This window comes from Anoplophora glabripennis, unplaced genomic scaffold (assembly GCF_000390285.2).
Source record: "Anoplophora glabripennis isolate ALB-LARVAE unplaced genomic scaffold, Agla_2.0 scaffold2265, whole genome shotgun sequence".
NCBI classification, from domain to species: domain Eukaryota; kingdom Metazoa; phylum Arthropoda; class Insecta; order Coleoptera; family Cerambycidae; genus Anoplophora; species Anoplophora glabripennis.
In genome coordinates this window covers 1-16,974 of record NW_019418338.1, presented here as the reverse complement: position 1 = coordinate 16,974, position 16,974 = coordinate 1, and the positions used below count along the sequence as shown (strand labels likewise).

The 16,974-nt window shown below is 32.9% G+C and overlaps 2 protein-coding genes across 2 annotated transcripts; one reads left to right on the top strand and one right to left on the bottom strand.

The window, feature by feature from the left end:
* Window positions 1-1,213: 1,213 nt before the first annotated feature.
* LOC108916423 (zinc finger protein 335-like) lies at window positions 1,214-1,886 on the top strand (the record flags this gene model as incomplete). The annotated part of the gene is made up of 1 exon (XM_018722673.1): window positions 1,214-1,886. A coding segment is annotated over one exon (673 nt), but the record flags the coding sequence as incomplete, so codon positions are not given.
* Window positions 1,887-6,108: 4,222 nt separating this feature from the next.
* LOC111692620 (1,4-alpha-glucan-branching enzyme-like) lies at window positions 6,109-15,942 on the bottom strand. Its single transcript, XM_023456681.1, has 5 exons — window positions 15,814-15,942; window positions 12,800-13,554; window positions 10,652-10,828; window positions 7,719-8,292; window positions 6,109-6,147 (listed from the first exon to the last, which is right to left on the bottom strand). Exons 2-5 carry the CDS (start codon window positions 13,387-13,389, stop codon window positions 6,109-6,111), a joined length of 1,380 nt encoding a protein of 459 aa, XP_023312449.1. The 5' UTR covers window positions 13,390-13,554; window positions 15,814-15,942.
* Between the last annotated feature and the right edge of the window lie 1,032 nt (window positions 15,943-16,974).

The window sequence follows — 16,974 nt, the reverse complement described above, 5'->3', positions numbered from 1 at the left end:
CCCTACGTCCAATGTGTCAGAGCCAACTTCGACCACGTTTTTATTTGAACGCTCGTTACAATGTTGCCCTGAAATATAACGATATGTGTATTTTGAACCTATGAAAAAATAAACTCTTGTATGAAAAAAACTCACTGAAAAAAAGCAAACAAAAAAATACAGTCTCTATACTAGTACTACAATAAGTTGTGACGTTTCAAAAATCAATATGTTTTTTTCAGAACAGATAGTCATTTTAAAATTAATTTTGACAGTTTTTCCCGACAAAGGAACGGGCCCAATGCCGGTATTTTACATAAAAATGGGTTTTTTTGCAAAAACTACGCAACTTAGGTGTAGGGAAAGCTATTAAAAAATTGTAGGGTCTACAGAAAGGCATCTAATGAAATCATAAAACACAGGGTGTTCTATTTGAAAGTCGAGATTTTTCAAATTTTAAATTATTAGGTTTGACACGATTTTTTTTGCCCCCTGTATATCGCAGGTCAAGTTTTGGTACGTTTTTTGAAAGAGCCATCTTCACTCTACAGTTCCTGAAAAAAAAATTATTTCTAGCCATCATACAATCATAATTATATCAACTACTAGAAGTGACGAAACATAAGAAAAAAAAAAATTAAAAGTCGATTATCTCGAAAACTATCAATATTTTAATAGGGATCATAACACTAAGTCCCGTTAAAAAAATATAGGTTTCCATTTAAAAAAAATAAGTTGGTACCTGCCCAGGAAAAACTGAACACCCTGTATATGCAAATATATTTTCATTTTGAAAAAAAAAATAAGTTATATTTTTTATTAACCTAGATATTGGACTTACGCGCACTGGGTGGACACGGTGTATATACGGTTTCCCAACGAAAATGATCACCCTGCTAACCTTTTTATTTTCAACTTTAGGGAAAAAAATTTTTTGTAATGATTGTATGGTTAAGGGTTTCAAACATTTATTTTTAGAAAAACAAACTTCATATAAAGAATGTATTACGTTGAAATTTAAAATGCGTGGGTTAAAATAAACCAATTATCATTATTATCAGAAGTTGATCAGTAAAGCATTTAAAAAAATAAAACTAATATCAGTTTGTAATAATCTAGCTACCTATGTCAATTTTTTGTTTCTCATGAAATGGATTAAAAAAAAAGTCGTTTATAATAAATACCCTATATTTTATTTTGCAACTTATATTGTGCAATATATCTCTGATTGCAGTGAAAAGGCAAAACCTGCCCTCAAATGCGACCTGTGCCCATTTACCACACAGAAGAAGTACAGATACAACCTACACATCACGACGCACATGACCTTAGAAGAATGCGCGAAAAACAACGCCCTGTTCAAATGCGACAACTGCGCGTACCGCACGAAGAGAAAATACTCTCTAATAAGACATTTCAAAGAGGTGCACAGACTAGCTTACGTTTGCGAAAAGTGCGGTTATGAAACCAACTCGGCGCTATCCTTCAAATTACATGTGCAGACGGAGCATAACAACAACATAATTTCGTACACCTGTAAGGAATGTCCATACATTGCTTTCACGAAAGTGAAACTTAACCAGCACGTCAAAACGCACGACCTTCACAACGTCTTGCTGAAGTGTAGCCAATGCGAGTTCGAAACGAAAGAGGTGGCACGTCTGAACGAGCACAAGATGTGCCATAAACACATGAAAGTGGGAAAATTGTACAAGTGCGAGTTCTGTTCTTATCAGGTGAAGAAAAAGTCCACCATCGACCGCCACGTTTTGACACATTTTACTAAAAAACAGCTGTCTGATAAATTGTACAAGTGTCACCAGTGCCATTACAAGGCCAAGAGGAAGGATAGTTTGGCGATTCATATCCGGAATCTACATGCGGTGCAGCACGGAACAAGAAAATAGCTAGCAGGAGAATAGTGGCTTCTTGAATTGTATACTTTTATTGCAGAACTGTTTTTTTTACTTTGTTGTTAAGATTGAAATGAAGACGCTGTAGTTGAAATTTCACATGGGAATGTATTCGTTTAACAATAAACATAAAACAGTTCTTAAAATTTCCTATTTACAATTTAGTTCTTTAGTTCCTAATGTAATTAATTTCGTCAATATTAATCATCGGGTTAATTATGAACAAAACGAATTAAATGTTTTATGTTGATATTTTTTATATAAATTTAACAGTTTTTATTTAAAAAGAAACATTATGTTTTAAAGCTGAACTATACTACTGCCATTATGTAGACGGGGACACATTTAGGAAAGTTAAAACGGGTGATATTAAAAAGTTATAAAATTTTAAAGGAAATTACGGTATGTTTCTACTCTTTTTTCTTATACAGCCACTTCAGCACCCTATCGGTGCTAGACATATTAAATTATACGAAAATAAACAAAACGGCAACAAAATTAAACCGTGAACAGTTTAAATTTGAGCAGGACCCGATCCGGTTCCCAACACTTACGAGGAGCAAGTAAGAGTAGGCTCTGATGTTCAGTAAAATGTCACATTGCCGCCTCTGAAAAGCCGCTACTGCCTGTTGACTTCACACTTGGTATGATATGACAGGATGATAAACGGGAAAAACAAACTGCCACGTTAATTCAGTAATTTAATTTTAGTTTTCAGTTCAGTTTAAGTTGTTTATATAGTGTAAATGTATAACCTTATAATAAAGTTATTTATTTCAATGTTTAGTGATGGTACAGTGTATTTTTGTGTTTCCATTCTCAAGCTCTTGTGTGGTATTATGAAAAAGCATGTATATGAATCAAGAAAGAGTTGATATGACTACAGCTTACTTTTTGTCAGGAGAAAATGATGCTGTTGCAAGGTGATATTAGATGGATTATCCAGACAAACGAGTACCGGATAAGAAAATATTTATAAGGTCAGTTCAACATTTCAGAGATTATAGGAGCTTTGAACGCCAATATGCTAATAATGTTGGATGGGAACTGACTTAGGCAGTGACAAACTTAGAACCAGAAATTTTAAATGCATTAGAAGAGAATTCTGGTACCAGTGCTCGAATATTAGCCACAAGATTTCAAGTGTGTCAAATGCTGTAAAAATCAGGTGAGTAAACAGATGATGTTTACAGTACAATGATTTTGTACTAGATTACTTTGTAGGTATTTTTTCATAGATTATATTATTTAAAATAAAATTTTAGTCAAAGCGCTGTACTTCATGTCGGGTGATATGAAATGAGCCAACAGTTCATTCAGAATAAGGAAAAAATGCATATTCTTATGTCTTATGTGTATCATTACATTTCCTGAACTTTACACGCTTGTTGAATATACAGAAAATGGCATAACGGTACTATAAACATAGTCGGAGCATTATATAAAAACTATTAACAAATTAATCATAATTAAAGGGCTGAATATATGCAAAGTGCATGTATTTGCATATTTTGCATATTTTAACAAATTTCATAAAAAATTGCATATTTCGTCAAAAATAAAATTTGTGTGCATATTTTTATGTTTTTCGTTTTATCAAAAGATTAAGATAATTTAAATAATTTAAAAGGTGGGTAGGTTTTGTCGGCTCACCCGTTTTATTATTATATGGTTTATTGCCGGCATTTATTGGATGTTTAGGAATTTCCAAGTAATCAACTTGCCTAATGGAGAGCAGATGTGGTCTATTCTTTTGTATTTATATTGTATAGTTTAGTTTGTCGATAGATTCCAGTGTGAAAAGAGTGATTTCGAAAATATTTTATTTCAAACGCCTAAAATGCCGAAAGCCGCTTCGTGGATTAAAAATTTTCCTGAGTTGGAGTTTAGTGGGGATAAAGTGTTTTGCAAAGTTTGTGCCAAAATCATTGTTTGTGAAAAGAAGTTCCAAATTGATCAACACTTGAAAACAGCTATGCATAAAGCTAAGTTGCAGAAAAATAAATCTGTGCCTGTTCAGCAGTGTGTGCAAACCGCATTTCAAAATGTCAAACCAAAGAGTGAAAAGGAGGTGTTTCATCAAGACTTATGCAAAGCTTTAGTCGCAGCAAATATACCTTTGAAGAAACTGCAAAATACNTTAGTTTGATACTCAAATTACTTTTTGTTTTAAAGAAATGTGTAATTTGCCGCTTTTGAACAAGCAGTATCGTAAATTACAAATTTCTTTACACCAAAAAGTAAGTAGAGTTTAAAACCAAGTCCATTTTATAGAAAATCCGTGTTAAAATGGGGGAAAGTCTGTTATTTGTGCATTAATTCATATTTAGACAAACTGTAGTAAAATCAATAAAAATGTATTGCTGGTTGCCTATTTGCTATAAAGCCCTCTTTGTGCATCTTCTATGTCTTTAGCTTTGCTCTCTTTTATTTGTTTATTAAAATAAAATGCCAAAATTAATTTTACAGATGCCTGTAATACGTGTAATATCCGAATCTACTATACACACTTGGGGTACAGATGACGTGACGATATGTTCGGGGGCTTCATCTCCTTTGAAAATGGGCGACGAAGTAGATGTAGGCGGCAGAATAGGATATACAGGGTGATTCAGTCATAATCTCATTAATTTTAAGGGGAGATGGGGAAAAAAATGAGTGGAATACAAACATGCAATTAAAAAAAATTTTAAATGCATATTTATGCGCAAAACAATATTTTCAAATCATTATTTACACCCCTTTTCGGACTGCTCCAAACCGACGACCTACAAAGGTTTCGAGAATAAATCCTGACCTACCTTATTCGGTCACTAACCTAGTTTTTACTGTGTTTTTAATAGTGAACGACAAAAACATACCTTTTTACTTAGACACATGAATGAATATATTTTTTTATAGAGATGGGAAATTTCCCTAACTGAAAATTCCTGGAAAGTTTCCGTTGAAAATTCCGGAAACTTTCCGAAAATTTCAAAAATTTTTTTTTGGATTTGGTATTGTGTTCTACATACCATCAGCTTTCCAAAAAGACCAAATACTTATATACATTTTTATTTATATTGGTATAAATATTGGAAAAATATAAATTATGTATTAATCATCCGTTAGAAAAAATTACATGCTGAGGGTTACAGTGTGTAAATACTATACAGTATACAATATTTATCTTAATTTTTTGAAAAACAAATAGTAAATACATTAAATAATTTTACTAGTTTTAAAATGTAATTGTACTTTGGTTCAACTATCAAAATTCATATTAAATTTGAAAAGGAGGCAATTTATGAGTCTTGTATTGCTCTCTATTATGTAGATTGTAGACTTAACAAAGATTAAAATAAGTAAGTGTAAGTGTTTTCTAACTTATTTGGATAATATGGTCTTCTGGTATTCCGAATTAACCGAAAATCCGAAATTAACCAACGATTTTTTGTGTATGTTCATAGAAGTCAGAAGTAAAATTGGCTCCAAGTTTACAAATTGTTAGAAATATTCCCGGAAAATTTCTGACGGAATTTTTTTCAGAAACTTTCCAGGGAAAATTTCTCAAGCTTCGCTAGAATTAATGCACAAATAACAGACTTTCCCCCATTCTAAAGCAGATTTTCTATAAAATGGAGTTAGTTTGATACTCAAATTACTTTTTGTTTTAAAGAAATGTGTAATTTGCCGCTTTTGAACAAGCAGTATCGTAAATTACAAATTTCTTTACACCAAAAAGTAAGTAGAGTTTAAAACCAAGTCCATTTTATAGAAAATCCGTGTTAAAATGGGGGAAAGTCTGTTATTTGTGCATTAATTCATATTTAGACAAACTGTAATAAAGTCAATAAAAATGTATTGCTGGTTGCCTATTTGCTATAAAGCCCTCTTTGTGCATCTTCTATGTCTTTAGCTTTGCTCTCTTTTATTTGTTTATTAAAATAAAATGCCAAAATTAATTTTACAGATGCCTGTAAGTTCGTAATACGTGTAATATCCGAATCTACTATACACACTTGAGGTACAGATGACGTGACGATATGTTCGGGGGCTTCATCTCCCTTGAAAATGGGAGACGAAGTAGATGTGGGCGGCAGAATAGGATATACAGGGTGATTCAGTCATAATCTCATTAATTTTAAGGGGAGATAGGGAAAAAATGAGTGGAATACAAATATGCAATTAAAAAAATTTTAAAATGCATATTTATGCCGCAAAAAATATTTTCAAATCATTTAAACCCCTTTTCGGACTGCTCCAAACCGACGACCTACAAAGGTTTCGAGAATAAATCCTGACCTACCTTATTCGGTCACTAACCTAGCTTTTACTGTGTTTTTAATAGTGAACGACAAAAACATACCTTTTTACTTAGACACATGAATGAATATATTTTTTTACATTTTAAATATTAGCAAGCGTTACTTATTTCTTAATAAAAACAAATGTATAATTGTTTTTGAATGTTATGTTTAGTATTTTTAATATTATGTTCAATTAATTATTCAGTTTGTAGTACGTATGCCTAGTGACTTATTACTTTTCAAGGTAGTATGATACCTAACGACAGTATGGCTAAAAACACGTATTGCGATCCGCATTGGGTTTTTACTCCATCTACACACGTCTGAAATGTTATAAAAAAGGAGTAAAATTGGCCAAAAACAAGCAAACCATCTGCCGGGGCTTTTATAATCAGATCTTTATTCCAGAGGCCAAAAATACCTCCACAGAAATTTTCAATTTTACAGGATTTTATGCACATTGCAAGTATTTGCTGGCTGATGCACAGTAGACAGTATATTTATAAAGAATTCTAAATGCCCAAACTCGTTACTTCCGAGTTCAAGTAGAAAAAAGATAATTTTTCACTATTTATTTGACCTGGTGGCAACAGTATAACTATCAAATAATGAATTTAAAAACGAAATATGTACATCGGATGATCTCTTTAAGGGGGCTCTATAGCAAATAGGCAACCAGCAATACATTTTTATAGATTTTATTACACGGTTTCTCTAGATATGTATCAATGCACAAATAACACTTTCCTCCATTCTAACGCAGATTTTCTATAAAATTGACTTAGCTTGAAACTCAAATAACTTTTTGGTGTAAAGAAATTTGTAATTTACGACGCCGCTTGATCGAAAGCGACAAATTTCTTTACAACAAAAAGTAATTTGAGCTTCAAACCAACTTCATTTTATAGAAAATCTGCTTTAGAATAGAGGAAAGTCTGTTATTTGTGCATTAATTCATATTTAAACAAACTGTATAATAAAATCTATAAAAATGTATTGCTGGTTGCATATTTGCTATAGAGCTCTCTTAAGTAGCTCGGCCAGCTAAGAAGAATAAGGCGACAAATTTCTCATTTATGTACGTAATTTTCGGTGGCAGCAGCGGGATACCAAAAAATTTGAAAAAGATGGGATTGTCAAGAAGTTGAGGAATAGATAAGAAGACAAGAGGGTTTCTCCACCAATCGCAGTCATTTATATAATTTTAGGGGGTGGGGTCTCAGTTAGAAAAAGGTGCAATCGCTGAAAAAATTGAAGGATTGTTAAAGTTGAGAAACAGGCGGGAAGAAAATGACAAGGTTTCTGCACCAATGCCGGTCATTTACATAATTCTGTTGGCAGCAGTGGGACACCAAAAAGTTTCATTCATTCATTTTATAGCACTAATAATTATTCAATCAAGCCAATAAACATTTCTGTTTTGTCCATAGAATGGTTTGATTTCATTATCGAAAACACTTGCAATGCATTTAGTTCAAGTGCCAATAAGTTAACGGAAGTCATTCTAATTTTCACCGATCCCGTACATATTTCTTACCTGTACATAGTTCCTCCGACCTGAATACCCTTCGGGAACTGTGAAGAACCTGACGGAAGTATCTATCCTTCCGAAACCGCCGAACTCTTTATCATCCGAGCACAAAACGATGCGATACTCCCCTGGCTCCTCGATCCCAACTCTATAATCGGCGAAACTCTTCACCGGATGAAAATTGAACACGAACAACACCCCCGCCCTCTCCAATGCTATTATCTTGTCGTCTTCATGCTTCATGCTGACGTACCCGGGGTGGGCGCCCAGCCACCCGTACTTGCTCTCCGTGTGGTTCATCGCGGCGTCCCACGCGTTCAGGTACTTGTATTTAAGGATTTCGTCGTCGACTAAGTTCCATTGCCGCCTGGCATAGTGGTAGGAGCTGTTGTTGCCGGCCCTGGGGAAATCTAACCATTCGGGGTGGCCGAACTCGTTGCCCATGAAGTTCAGGTAAGCCTCGCCGCCCAGGGTGTGCGTTAGGAAGCGTATTATCTTGTGCAGGGCGATGCCCCGGTCGATGATGGGCGAGGGGTCCGAGAGGGTGCTCATGTGCGTGTACATTTCTTTGTCCATCAACCTGAAATCGTGTTTACAGAATTAGGAGAATAAATCGCAGATCCCCTAGAAACTTTGCTATAAAAAGTTTAATTAAAATATCTTTAAGGGGGCTCTATAGCAAATAGGCAACCATCAATACATGTTGATAGATTTTTATGACACAATTTGTCTAAATATGAATTTATGCACAAATAACAGACTTTCCCCCATTCCAAGACAGATTTGCTAAAAAATGGAGTTAATTCGAACCTTAAATTTCTTTACAATAAAAAGTAATTTGAGTATCAAACTAACTCCATTTTATAGAAAATCTGCGTTAGAATGGGGGAAAGTCTGTTATTTGTGCATTAATTCATATTTAGACAAATTGTGTAATAAAATCTATAAAAGTGTATTACTGCTTGCCTATTCACTATAGAGCCCTCTCAAGTGCTCAAGATAGGCTGTAACAAATTTTTTTTTTAACATAATTTATAAGTTAATTAGATAAACTTTTCCTTTTACTTTTTGTTTTACATTAAACTTTTGAATCCTCGAGAAAAGCTTTCATCTAGCTGTTAAAAAAAGATCAATGAGTAACCTACCTGCTGCTAATAATATTTTCAATATTTTCAGTTATTGAAAATATTCTTATTAAGGCAAAAGGAGAAACAAAATTACAACATTAAATAACTAAATTATCTCCATTTCTGGAGTACTATTAACAATTAAAACAGTTTAAACAGGGTGTAGTCCAGGCGGTTTCTGTTTTAAAAAAGGATATATTTGAGTAAAACACAGAGATTTTTGCTTTAACGGCTTCCAAATAACATCAGAAATGATAATTTTTCTATGCCAATAAAAAAAAACATGGGCTTAATTGTTATTGCAAAAAAGTATAAAAAATTACACAAAAATTCATTTTTTTCTTGGATTTCTCATCGACAACTTAGCAACTATTCGTTTTAGACAAAAATGGAAGAGGAAAAAAGTTTTGTAATTAAATTTTGAACAAGATAGTTGCAATTCAAAAAAATAATTGTCATTGCAAAAATCGGAAAAATCATTTAAAAAATTCCAAAAAAGCTAGATATTTGTCAATTTTTTTCTACACTTGAATAATACCTAGGATCTTCATACTTTTACCAATTAAACTTCTTAGTGTATAAAATCATCACACCAAATTTCATTCAATTTGGTTCTATAGTTTTTACATAATAATTGTTTAATTTATTTTTTTAATTATAAAATTTTCAAAATCAAATTTCAACACAAAAAGAAGAGCTCTCAAGCTTTAAAATGCTTTATGAAAAATTCAAATCGGACGATTAGGTGAGCCGTGGTGATTGTTTAAACATTTTCGCAATTTTCACGCTTATAAACAATTGCAATAATTTAATATTTTTTCAATTTTTTTTTTATTTTAAAATATGGCTTGAAAGTACTCGGAAAGACACTTAAGCCCACGTTTTTTTTTTCATTTGCATAGAAAAATTATCATTTGTTATTTAGAAGCCGTTAAAGCAAAAATCTCCGATTATATGCGTTTTACCCAACCCGAAACAGATACCGCCTGGACTAGTTTAACTTTGAGTGGGGGTCAAATTTATGCAGAGGCTTGACCTTTAGAAACACGTATCAATAGTTTATTTTTTCAAATTCCGTCATGAAAACTTAATTATTTTTGTAACCTTTTTTTTGAAATTTTCATACTCTGCTAATGAACAAGCTAATGTAACATCAAATAACAGCGCCTTTCAGTCGCAACAAATGCACAATTGGCAACTGGTCTCTGCATTGTTCTTAAACATCATATTTAAAGGAAAGGTTATTAAAATGCAAATTTATATTTTCTACGTGGCAGGAATACTCAATTAAAAAAAAGTAACTGAAAATGCCAAATAAATAATTTTTATGATATTTTTACTGATTTTTACCTTATTGGGCATTTTTTCAGGACAAAACTGGGACACTCGGTTTATTTTCACTGAAGGGTATATATTAGGGTGACCCAAAAAAAAACGAATATTTTTTTTCGTGTCTCTTGTGAAAATATGTTAGTTTATCATGTTTTAAGAGCCTGCTCAAAAAATCAGCTCAAAAAATATTTGTTTAGATGTCGCTCAACTCAAGATTATTAAAAATTTCCGAAATCGTGAAAAATTCAATTTTTTTTTTAATTTTTAATCATTTTCTAGGTTGAAAAAAAAACTCGATTCTGAAAATTTCAAATCGATATTTTAATTTCTAAAGGTCACTCATAATTATTTTTATTTAATTTATTTAACATTTTTATTTAGGGATTATTTCGGAATTTTCGGGATTTTGAGGATCAATCCTCAGATCCCGGGACTGAACTCCGTATATAGGTAGGCAGTATAAATTTAAAGGTTACATACCAAAAAGCGATGGTTTTATCGCCTACTAAAGCCTGGTCGTGCGATTCAGCATAAGCGACGTTAGGTTCCATCCAACGTCTGTTGGTCAGGGTGTGAACTATGTCACCCATGTTCCAGTGGTCATCGGCGACGTGCTTGAGCAGTTTTATCCAAGTATCAGGAATGGCCATGGCTAACCTAAATAAAAATGTAAATTTTTACATGTGATATAACAAGTTGTTACTGTAATCGAATCATAAATAATTCAGCTATAATAATTTTAACAAACTGGGATATTTTTGAACATTTATTATAGCAGAGTATGAAGGTATTAAGAGGGCTCTATAGCAAATAGGCAACCAGCAATACATTTTTATAGATTTTATTACACAGTTTGTCTAAATATGAATCAATGCACAAATAACAGTCTGCTCCATTCTAACTCAGATTTTCTATAAAATGGACTTAGTTTGAAACTCAAATTACTTTTTGTTGTAAAGAAATTTGTCGCTTTCAAACAAGCGACGTCGTAAATTACAAATTTCTTTACACCAAAAAGTAAATCGAGTTTCAAACTACGTATTTTTATACAAAAACTGCGTTAAAAATGGGGAATTTGTGCATTAATTCATTTTTAGACAAACTGTGTAATAAAATCTATAAAAATGTATTGTTGGTATCAAGTAAAGATAACGTTCTTTGATACCTAACCTCGCAAGACAATATTGTTAACAGTTGATATTGCAGGGAACGATTATTCTATGGGCTACATGCCCCAACTAGCATTAAATTATACCAGCTGTACCCAGTAAACAACTAAACAATTATCCAAAATAAAAATAAAAAATGATGTCTAAATATTATTTATATAAAAACACATACGACATAGTGCAATTGGTAAACACTGCAATTTTTCAAAGAAATGTCTGTGCCCTCTTAAAGTCATCCACATACAATGAGAAATGACAATGCTTGAAACAGTTAGATGTATTGTTTGCATATACAGGGTGTTTGTAAATAAGTGCCAAATATTTTAGGTTCATACACGTATGTCGAAATATGCTTCATTTCCGTGATAGAGCGTTTAAATTTTAATTTTTTATTTATTTTTATTAATTATTTTAAAGTTTTAAAAGTTATTGTTTTAACTAGATCGACAATGGATAACGAGGACAACAATAATACGTTTACTACTATCAAACGAAAGCGGTAAGTTTGCATCTTTTTTGTTTGTCGTGATCCAACCTATCACTTGCTAAAATAATAGTAGTCTTTTCTCTAACACCATGTCCTTTGTTTCTACAAACCTCTTGTCTGGGTTTGCACGTTATCATTTACAGTGAAATAACTAATTGAATTTTATGTTTATTTTTCCTTTTAATTAAAACGAGAGGATTGTATTAAACTGGTCAAAATTATTTATTGTTGCATTAAAACATTTTATCTCTTTTGTGTGTATTTCATACATTTTAATTTGGCAACACTGATTTGCACAAAGGCATCGAATGGCATGACATTTTTTGACCAGGACCATACTAAGATTTATTTCTTCGCTACAAAATTGAAGTTCAATTTTCTTGACAAAACGTGGATATATGAATTTCTAATATAAGGCTTTTTTACTGCATATATTCCTAGGAATCTGCATTTTATTTTTTCTACACTAGATGCCACACCCTGTATTTAAAAAAAAGAAAAAATGCGACCCCCCGAGATTCGAACCCCGGATCTTCAGTTTCGCAGTCGTGAGATTACAAAATGAGCTATGGCGATCTAAACTACCTACCCTGGATCTCCGAGAATGTAAACAGAAAATTAAAAATGTTCAAATCAAGTTTTATCGTCTCTAAAAGATCGGAAGCGGTGCCTAACGGCAAAATAACGACTCACCGTGGCCGGATTGGCCGGGAAAACGTATCAAATGGCAAAATTTATGTTGACGTCTCAACTGACCTCTATTTAAATATCGGATATACCTACTTCGGGTATCTCTATCCCACCGAAAAAAGTAAATTTTCGGCGAGGACTCTTTTTAAAGTGGAAATTTCACATCAATCAACAATTTCATACAAAACTTTTTTCTAAAATTAAAATTAAAAAAGTTACTGGGACTCATTTTCGGCTAGCAACTATCGAAATTTTTACAATTCTCTATTAAAAAAGCTTTACCTGTAATCAAAGCCTAGGCATCCCTCCGTAACGGGCCGGCAAGTCCCCGGCATCCCCGAAACGTCCTCCGCTATGGTAATCGCATCCTTGTACAACTCGTGGATCACATAGTTGGCGAGCATCAAGTAAACCACCCCCTCGGTATCCACGCCAAGGCTGAAATAATCGTCGTAGTGGCCCCCGAAGCCCTGCGCGATACCCCTCGAGTGGTACAGCATAGAAGTGACCCCGTCGAACCGGAAACCGTCAAACTGGTACTCCTCCATGTACCAGCGTATGTTAGACAGCAGAAACCGCAGAACCTCAAACTCGGAGTAGTTGAAAAGCCTCGAATCCCAAAGCGAATGCTCGCCCCTCGGACCAGTATGAAAATAACAGGAATCCGTCCCGTCGAAACGATTTAAGCCGTCCATTACGTTCTTGCTGGCGTGAGAGTGGACGAGATCCAGCAAGACGATAAGTCCGAGCTCGTGAGCTCTGTCGACCAGACGTTTCAGTTGTTCGGGGGTGCCGTAACGACTCGATGCCGCGTAGAAGCTGGTAACTTGGTATCCGAAGCTGGCGTAGTAGGCGTGCTCCATGACGGCCATGAGCTGAATGCAGTTGTAGCCCTGCTTGACGATTCGAGGTAGGATGTTGTCAGTGAAGTTGTCGTAGCTGCCGACTTTGAGTTCGGAGGTGGCGATGCCGACGTGGGACTCGTATATGCGCAGGCTCTTCGGTCGGGGCACTTTGGGGTGTTTGAAGACATATTTCTAAAAAAAATGAGTGAATTAAAATATTGGGAACAGAAAGTACAGTAAAAAGACCACTATAAGAGTCTGCATTTATTTTGTTAAAATAGTGATAGGTGCATTTCAAATAATTCTTAGAATTTTGTTGCTTGAATAATCTCAATGACGAGGTAAGTAATAATAGAATACATATTAATGCAGGGTATTCCATAAGTACATGGGGCAACAGCAGATTTTACACTAAAATATTACAATTTAACCAAACTTACTCAAGTAAAGAATTGATATTGTACCTTAAAAAATTATCAAAATGTAGGAGTCATTTTTGCTATTCAAATTAGGCGCTCTCAGTTGAACGTTCCTTTTAGTGTTTATGTGTTTGTGTGATGAGGAGTATGTTATGCAAAAATAAAGTTTGGAAAATTAGAACACGTTTATTAATATCCTTAGTGTTACAAGTAGGTTGTCAATTGGGGAGAGAAAACATCCCTACAGAAAAATTGATACTTTTATTTGCAGTTTTCAAAAAAGCTATACTCAGTAATATTAAGATTACGAATTTTTGTAAAAAAGATTGCCTTGTTTCAAGTCGATAACCGAAATTTGAAACTTTTTGTGAAAATAAAAAAAGAAAAAAAATTCTTAAAGGTGGAGGGCCCTTAAGGCCGGTTTTTGGCTGAAAAAATCTGAAAATTTTTTTTTTAGTACCTACTAGCAATACTGAATCGTTTCATCCTAAACGGACAAACCCCTCACCCTCCTTTCCCCCTCCACCCCCTTAAATGCCGGGGAAACCATCACTTATTAGAGATATTTTTAAAGAGCTTAGAGATGTGAAAGACATTCAATTCCTATGAATCTTACATATGAAGAGTTTTTTGGATCGCTGATCACAAATCTGGTCTCAGAATCACGAAATTCAAAATGGCGGACCCAATATGGCGAACAAGAAAAATTGAAATGTCTTCAAAATGCATGAATTTTTTTGTAATGGGGTTTTTTGGGACTATGATTACGAATCTGGACTCTAAATCACGAAATTCAAAATGGCGGATTTAATATGGCGGACAAAAAATTAAAATGTCTTTAAAATGCATGAATTTTTGTGTAGTCCCCACTTTTTTGGGCTCTGATTACGAATCTGAAGGCAGAATTACGAAATTCAAAAATAATCCTCAAATATTTGTTTATAGAAACTTTCTTGGATCACTGATTACAATTATGAATTCAGAATCACGAAATTCAAAGTGGCTAATCAAATATTTTTTCTTTTTAGTTTTATTCAATGTAAATGTGTATCTCATTTGAGGGGGTGGAAGGGGAAAGGAGGGGGAGGCGGTTGGTCCGTTTAGGGTGGAAACGATTCAGTATTGCTAGTAGGTACTAAAAAAATTTTTTCTATTTTTTTAGCCAAAAATAAATTTGGTTAAAAACCGGCCTTAGGGGCCCATCTCCTTTAAACATTATCTAATGTAAAATTGTGGGAGTCATGAAAAAATCTTTTTCATTTTGACTATTACATAATATTTAGAAGTAACAAACATGTTCCTTTAATTCTTTTCAAAATTAAATCAACATGTCAATTTACAGGTAAAAATTTCTCTCAACATTAGTCTTTTCATCATTCATTTGTACATTAAAGGTAGATTTTCCAAAAAAAAAGTTGAGGAAAAATAGTTTTTGAGAACCATTGTAGAGAATGTGCAATAATTTGTTGAGATATCGATGATTAAAGACAGAAAGTATCATTTTTCATTCAACCATTGATATCTCAGCAACAAATAGTTATACGGAGATTTTTCTAGATTAGTATTTCTTTTGATTGCTCCATAACCGTAGCTCAAAAGTTTTGTTGTCAAAAGATCTTGAAACTAGAAACTTGACAGCTTTTTTTAATCTCGATACGTAAATTTTCCACCTGTCAAAAATCACTAAATTTATTATTTTTTCTGTTCCCTTAATTTTTTTCAGTATTGTGTGTAAAATTCAATGGTCTCCTTCAGTTGTTTTCAAAAGAAATTAGTGTCTGGGCTCCCTGGTGCATATGACAGGTTGGAAGTGTTTACTGTATTACCAAGATATCATATAATCATATCAACTTACTGCATGTAAATTTATTTATTTTATTTTTATTAATTATGGTAAATTTTTGTTGCAATATTTTAGATATGTCAAAAATGTTAATATCAATTGTATTTATATTCTAAAATTTTCTAGAAAAATAGAAGAAGCAGTTTTTACTGTACTGTAAAATGTTATTAACCATCATCGAGAACTTACTTCCTCAGTCGGAGGATTCCACAGTTTCTGCTTGTATATCGTACCCTCATGTTTTGGAGGTTCAACGACATAGGTAGCATAAGGAGACAACCTATCTTCTTTCCCTCCTTCCTGTGTTTGCACTACAATCTATATATAAAAAAGTAAAGGTAAGTAAACTACAACAAAAAAGCATTATCCCTTCCATTTTAAATAAATTTATACAATCAAAAACAATAATTTGGTTAATTAAACTTTTCATCAGTAAAATATAAAGATTTTAAAGTTATAAGGACATTAATTTCTTAATACTTAGTACATAGCCTACATAAATGATTACTAGCCACCTGACCAGTAACTTTGGAACAGTATTTTGTTTCTTTCACATTGGCAATTAAATTTCGGTAATTTTAAAAATTATTAAAACAATAAGTTCAAGATTACATTAAAACAACATTCTGTTTCACCACTGGTGATTGGTGTAATTNTTACCCCGTCCATTTTAAATAAATTTGTACAATCAAAAACAATAATTTGGTTAATTAAACTTTTCATCAGTAAAATATAAAGATTTTAAAGTTATAAGGACATTAAATGATTACAAGCCACCTGACCAGTAACTTTGTTTGGAACAGTATTTTATTTCCTTCACATTGGCAATTAAATTTCGGTAAATTTAAAAATTATTAAAACAATAAGTTCAAGATTACATTAAAACACAACATTCTGTTTCACCGACTGGTGATTGGTGTAATTTTTCACGAGATTTTATTCAACCAATCAAATCATTAATATTGATGATGCTAAGATTTAGGGATTTTTAGTTAACCATACCAGCCATGTTGGTTGATTAAGCTCAAAGGTTAAGTGGCTTGTAATCATTTATTAAGGCTCTGTAGCTAAAATATACAATATGTACCCTTGCTACATACTGTTTCGGATGATTAAATTAAAAGTTTGCTACAATTTTCTTATTTTAATTGAAGAATAACTAAAAAAAGAAGGACTTCTCATATGAACAGTCCTAAATTTGATTTAAAAAATAGTTATTAATCATTTTCAGTCTGACAAAATTCAAATATTGTAGCAATTGAAGTCAAAAAACAATTTAACTTGGATATGATAATAATTCTTGTAAACTCCCACTGTACTTTATATTATATCTACCTTTATTTCTGATAA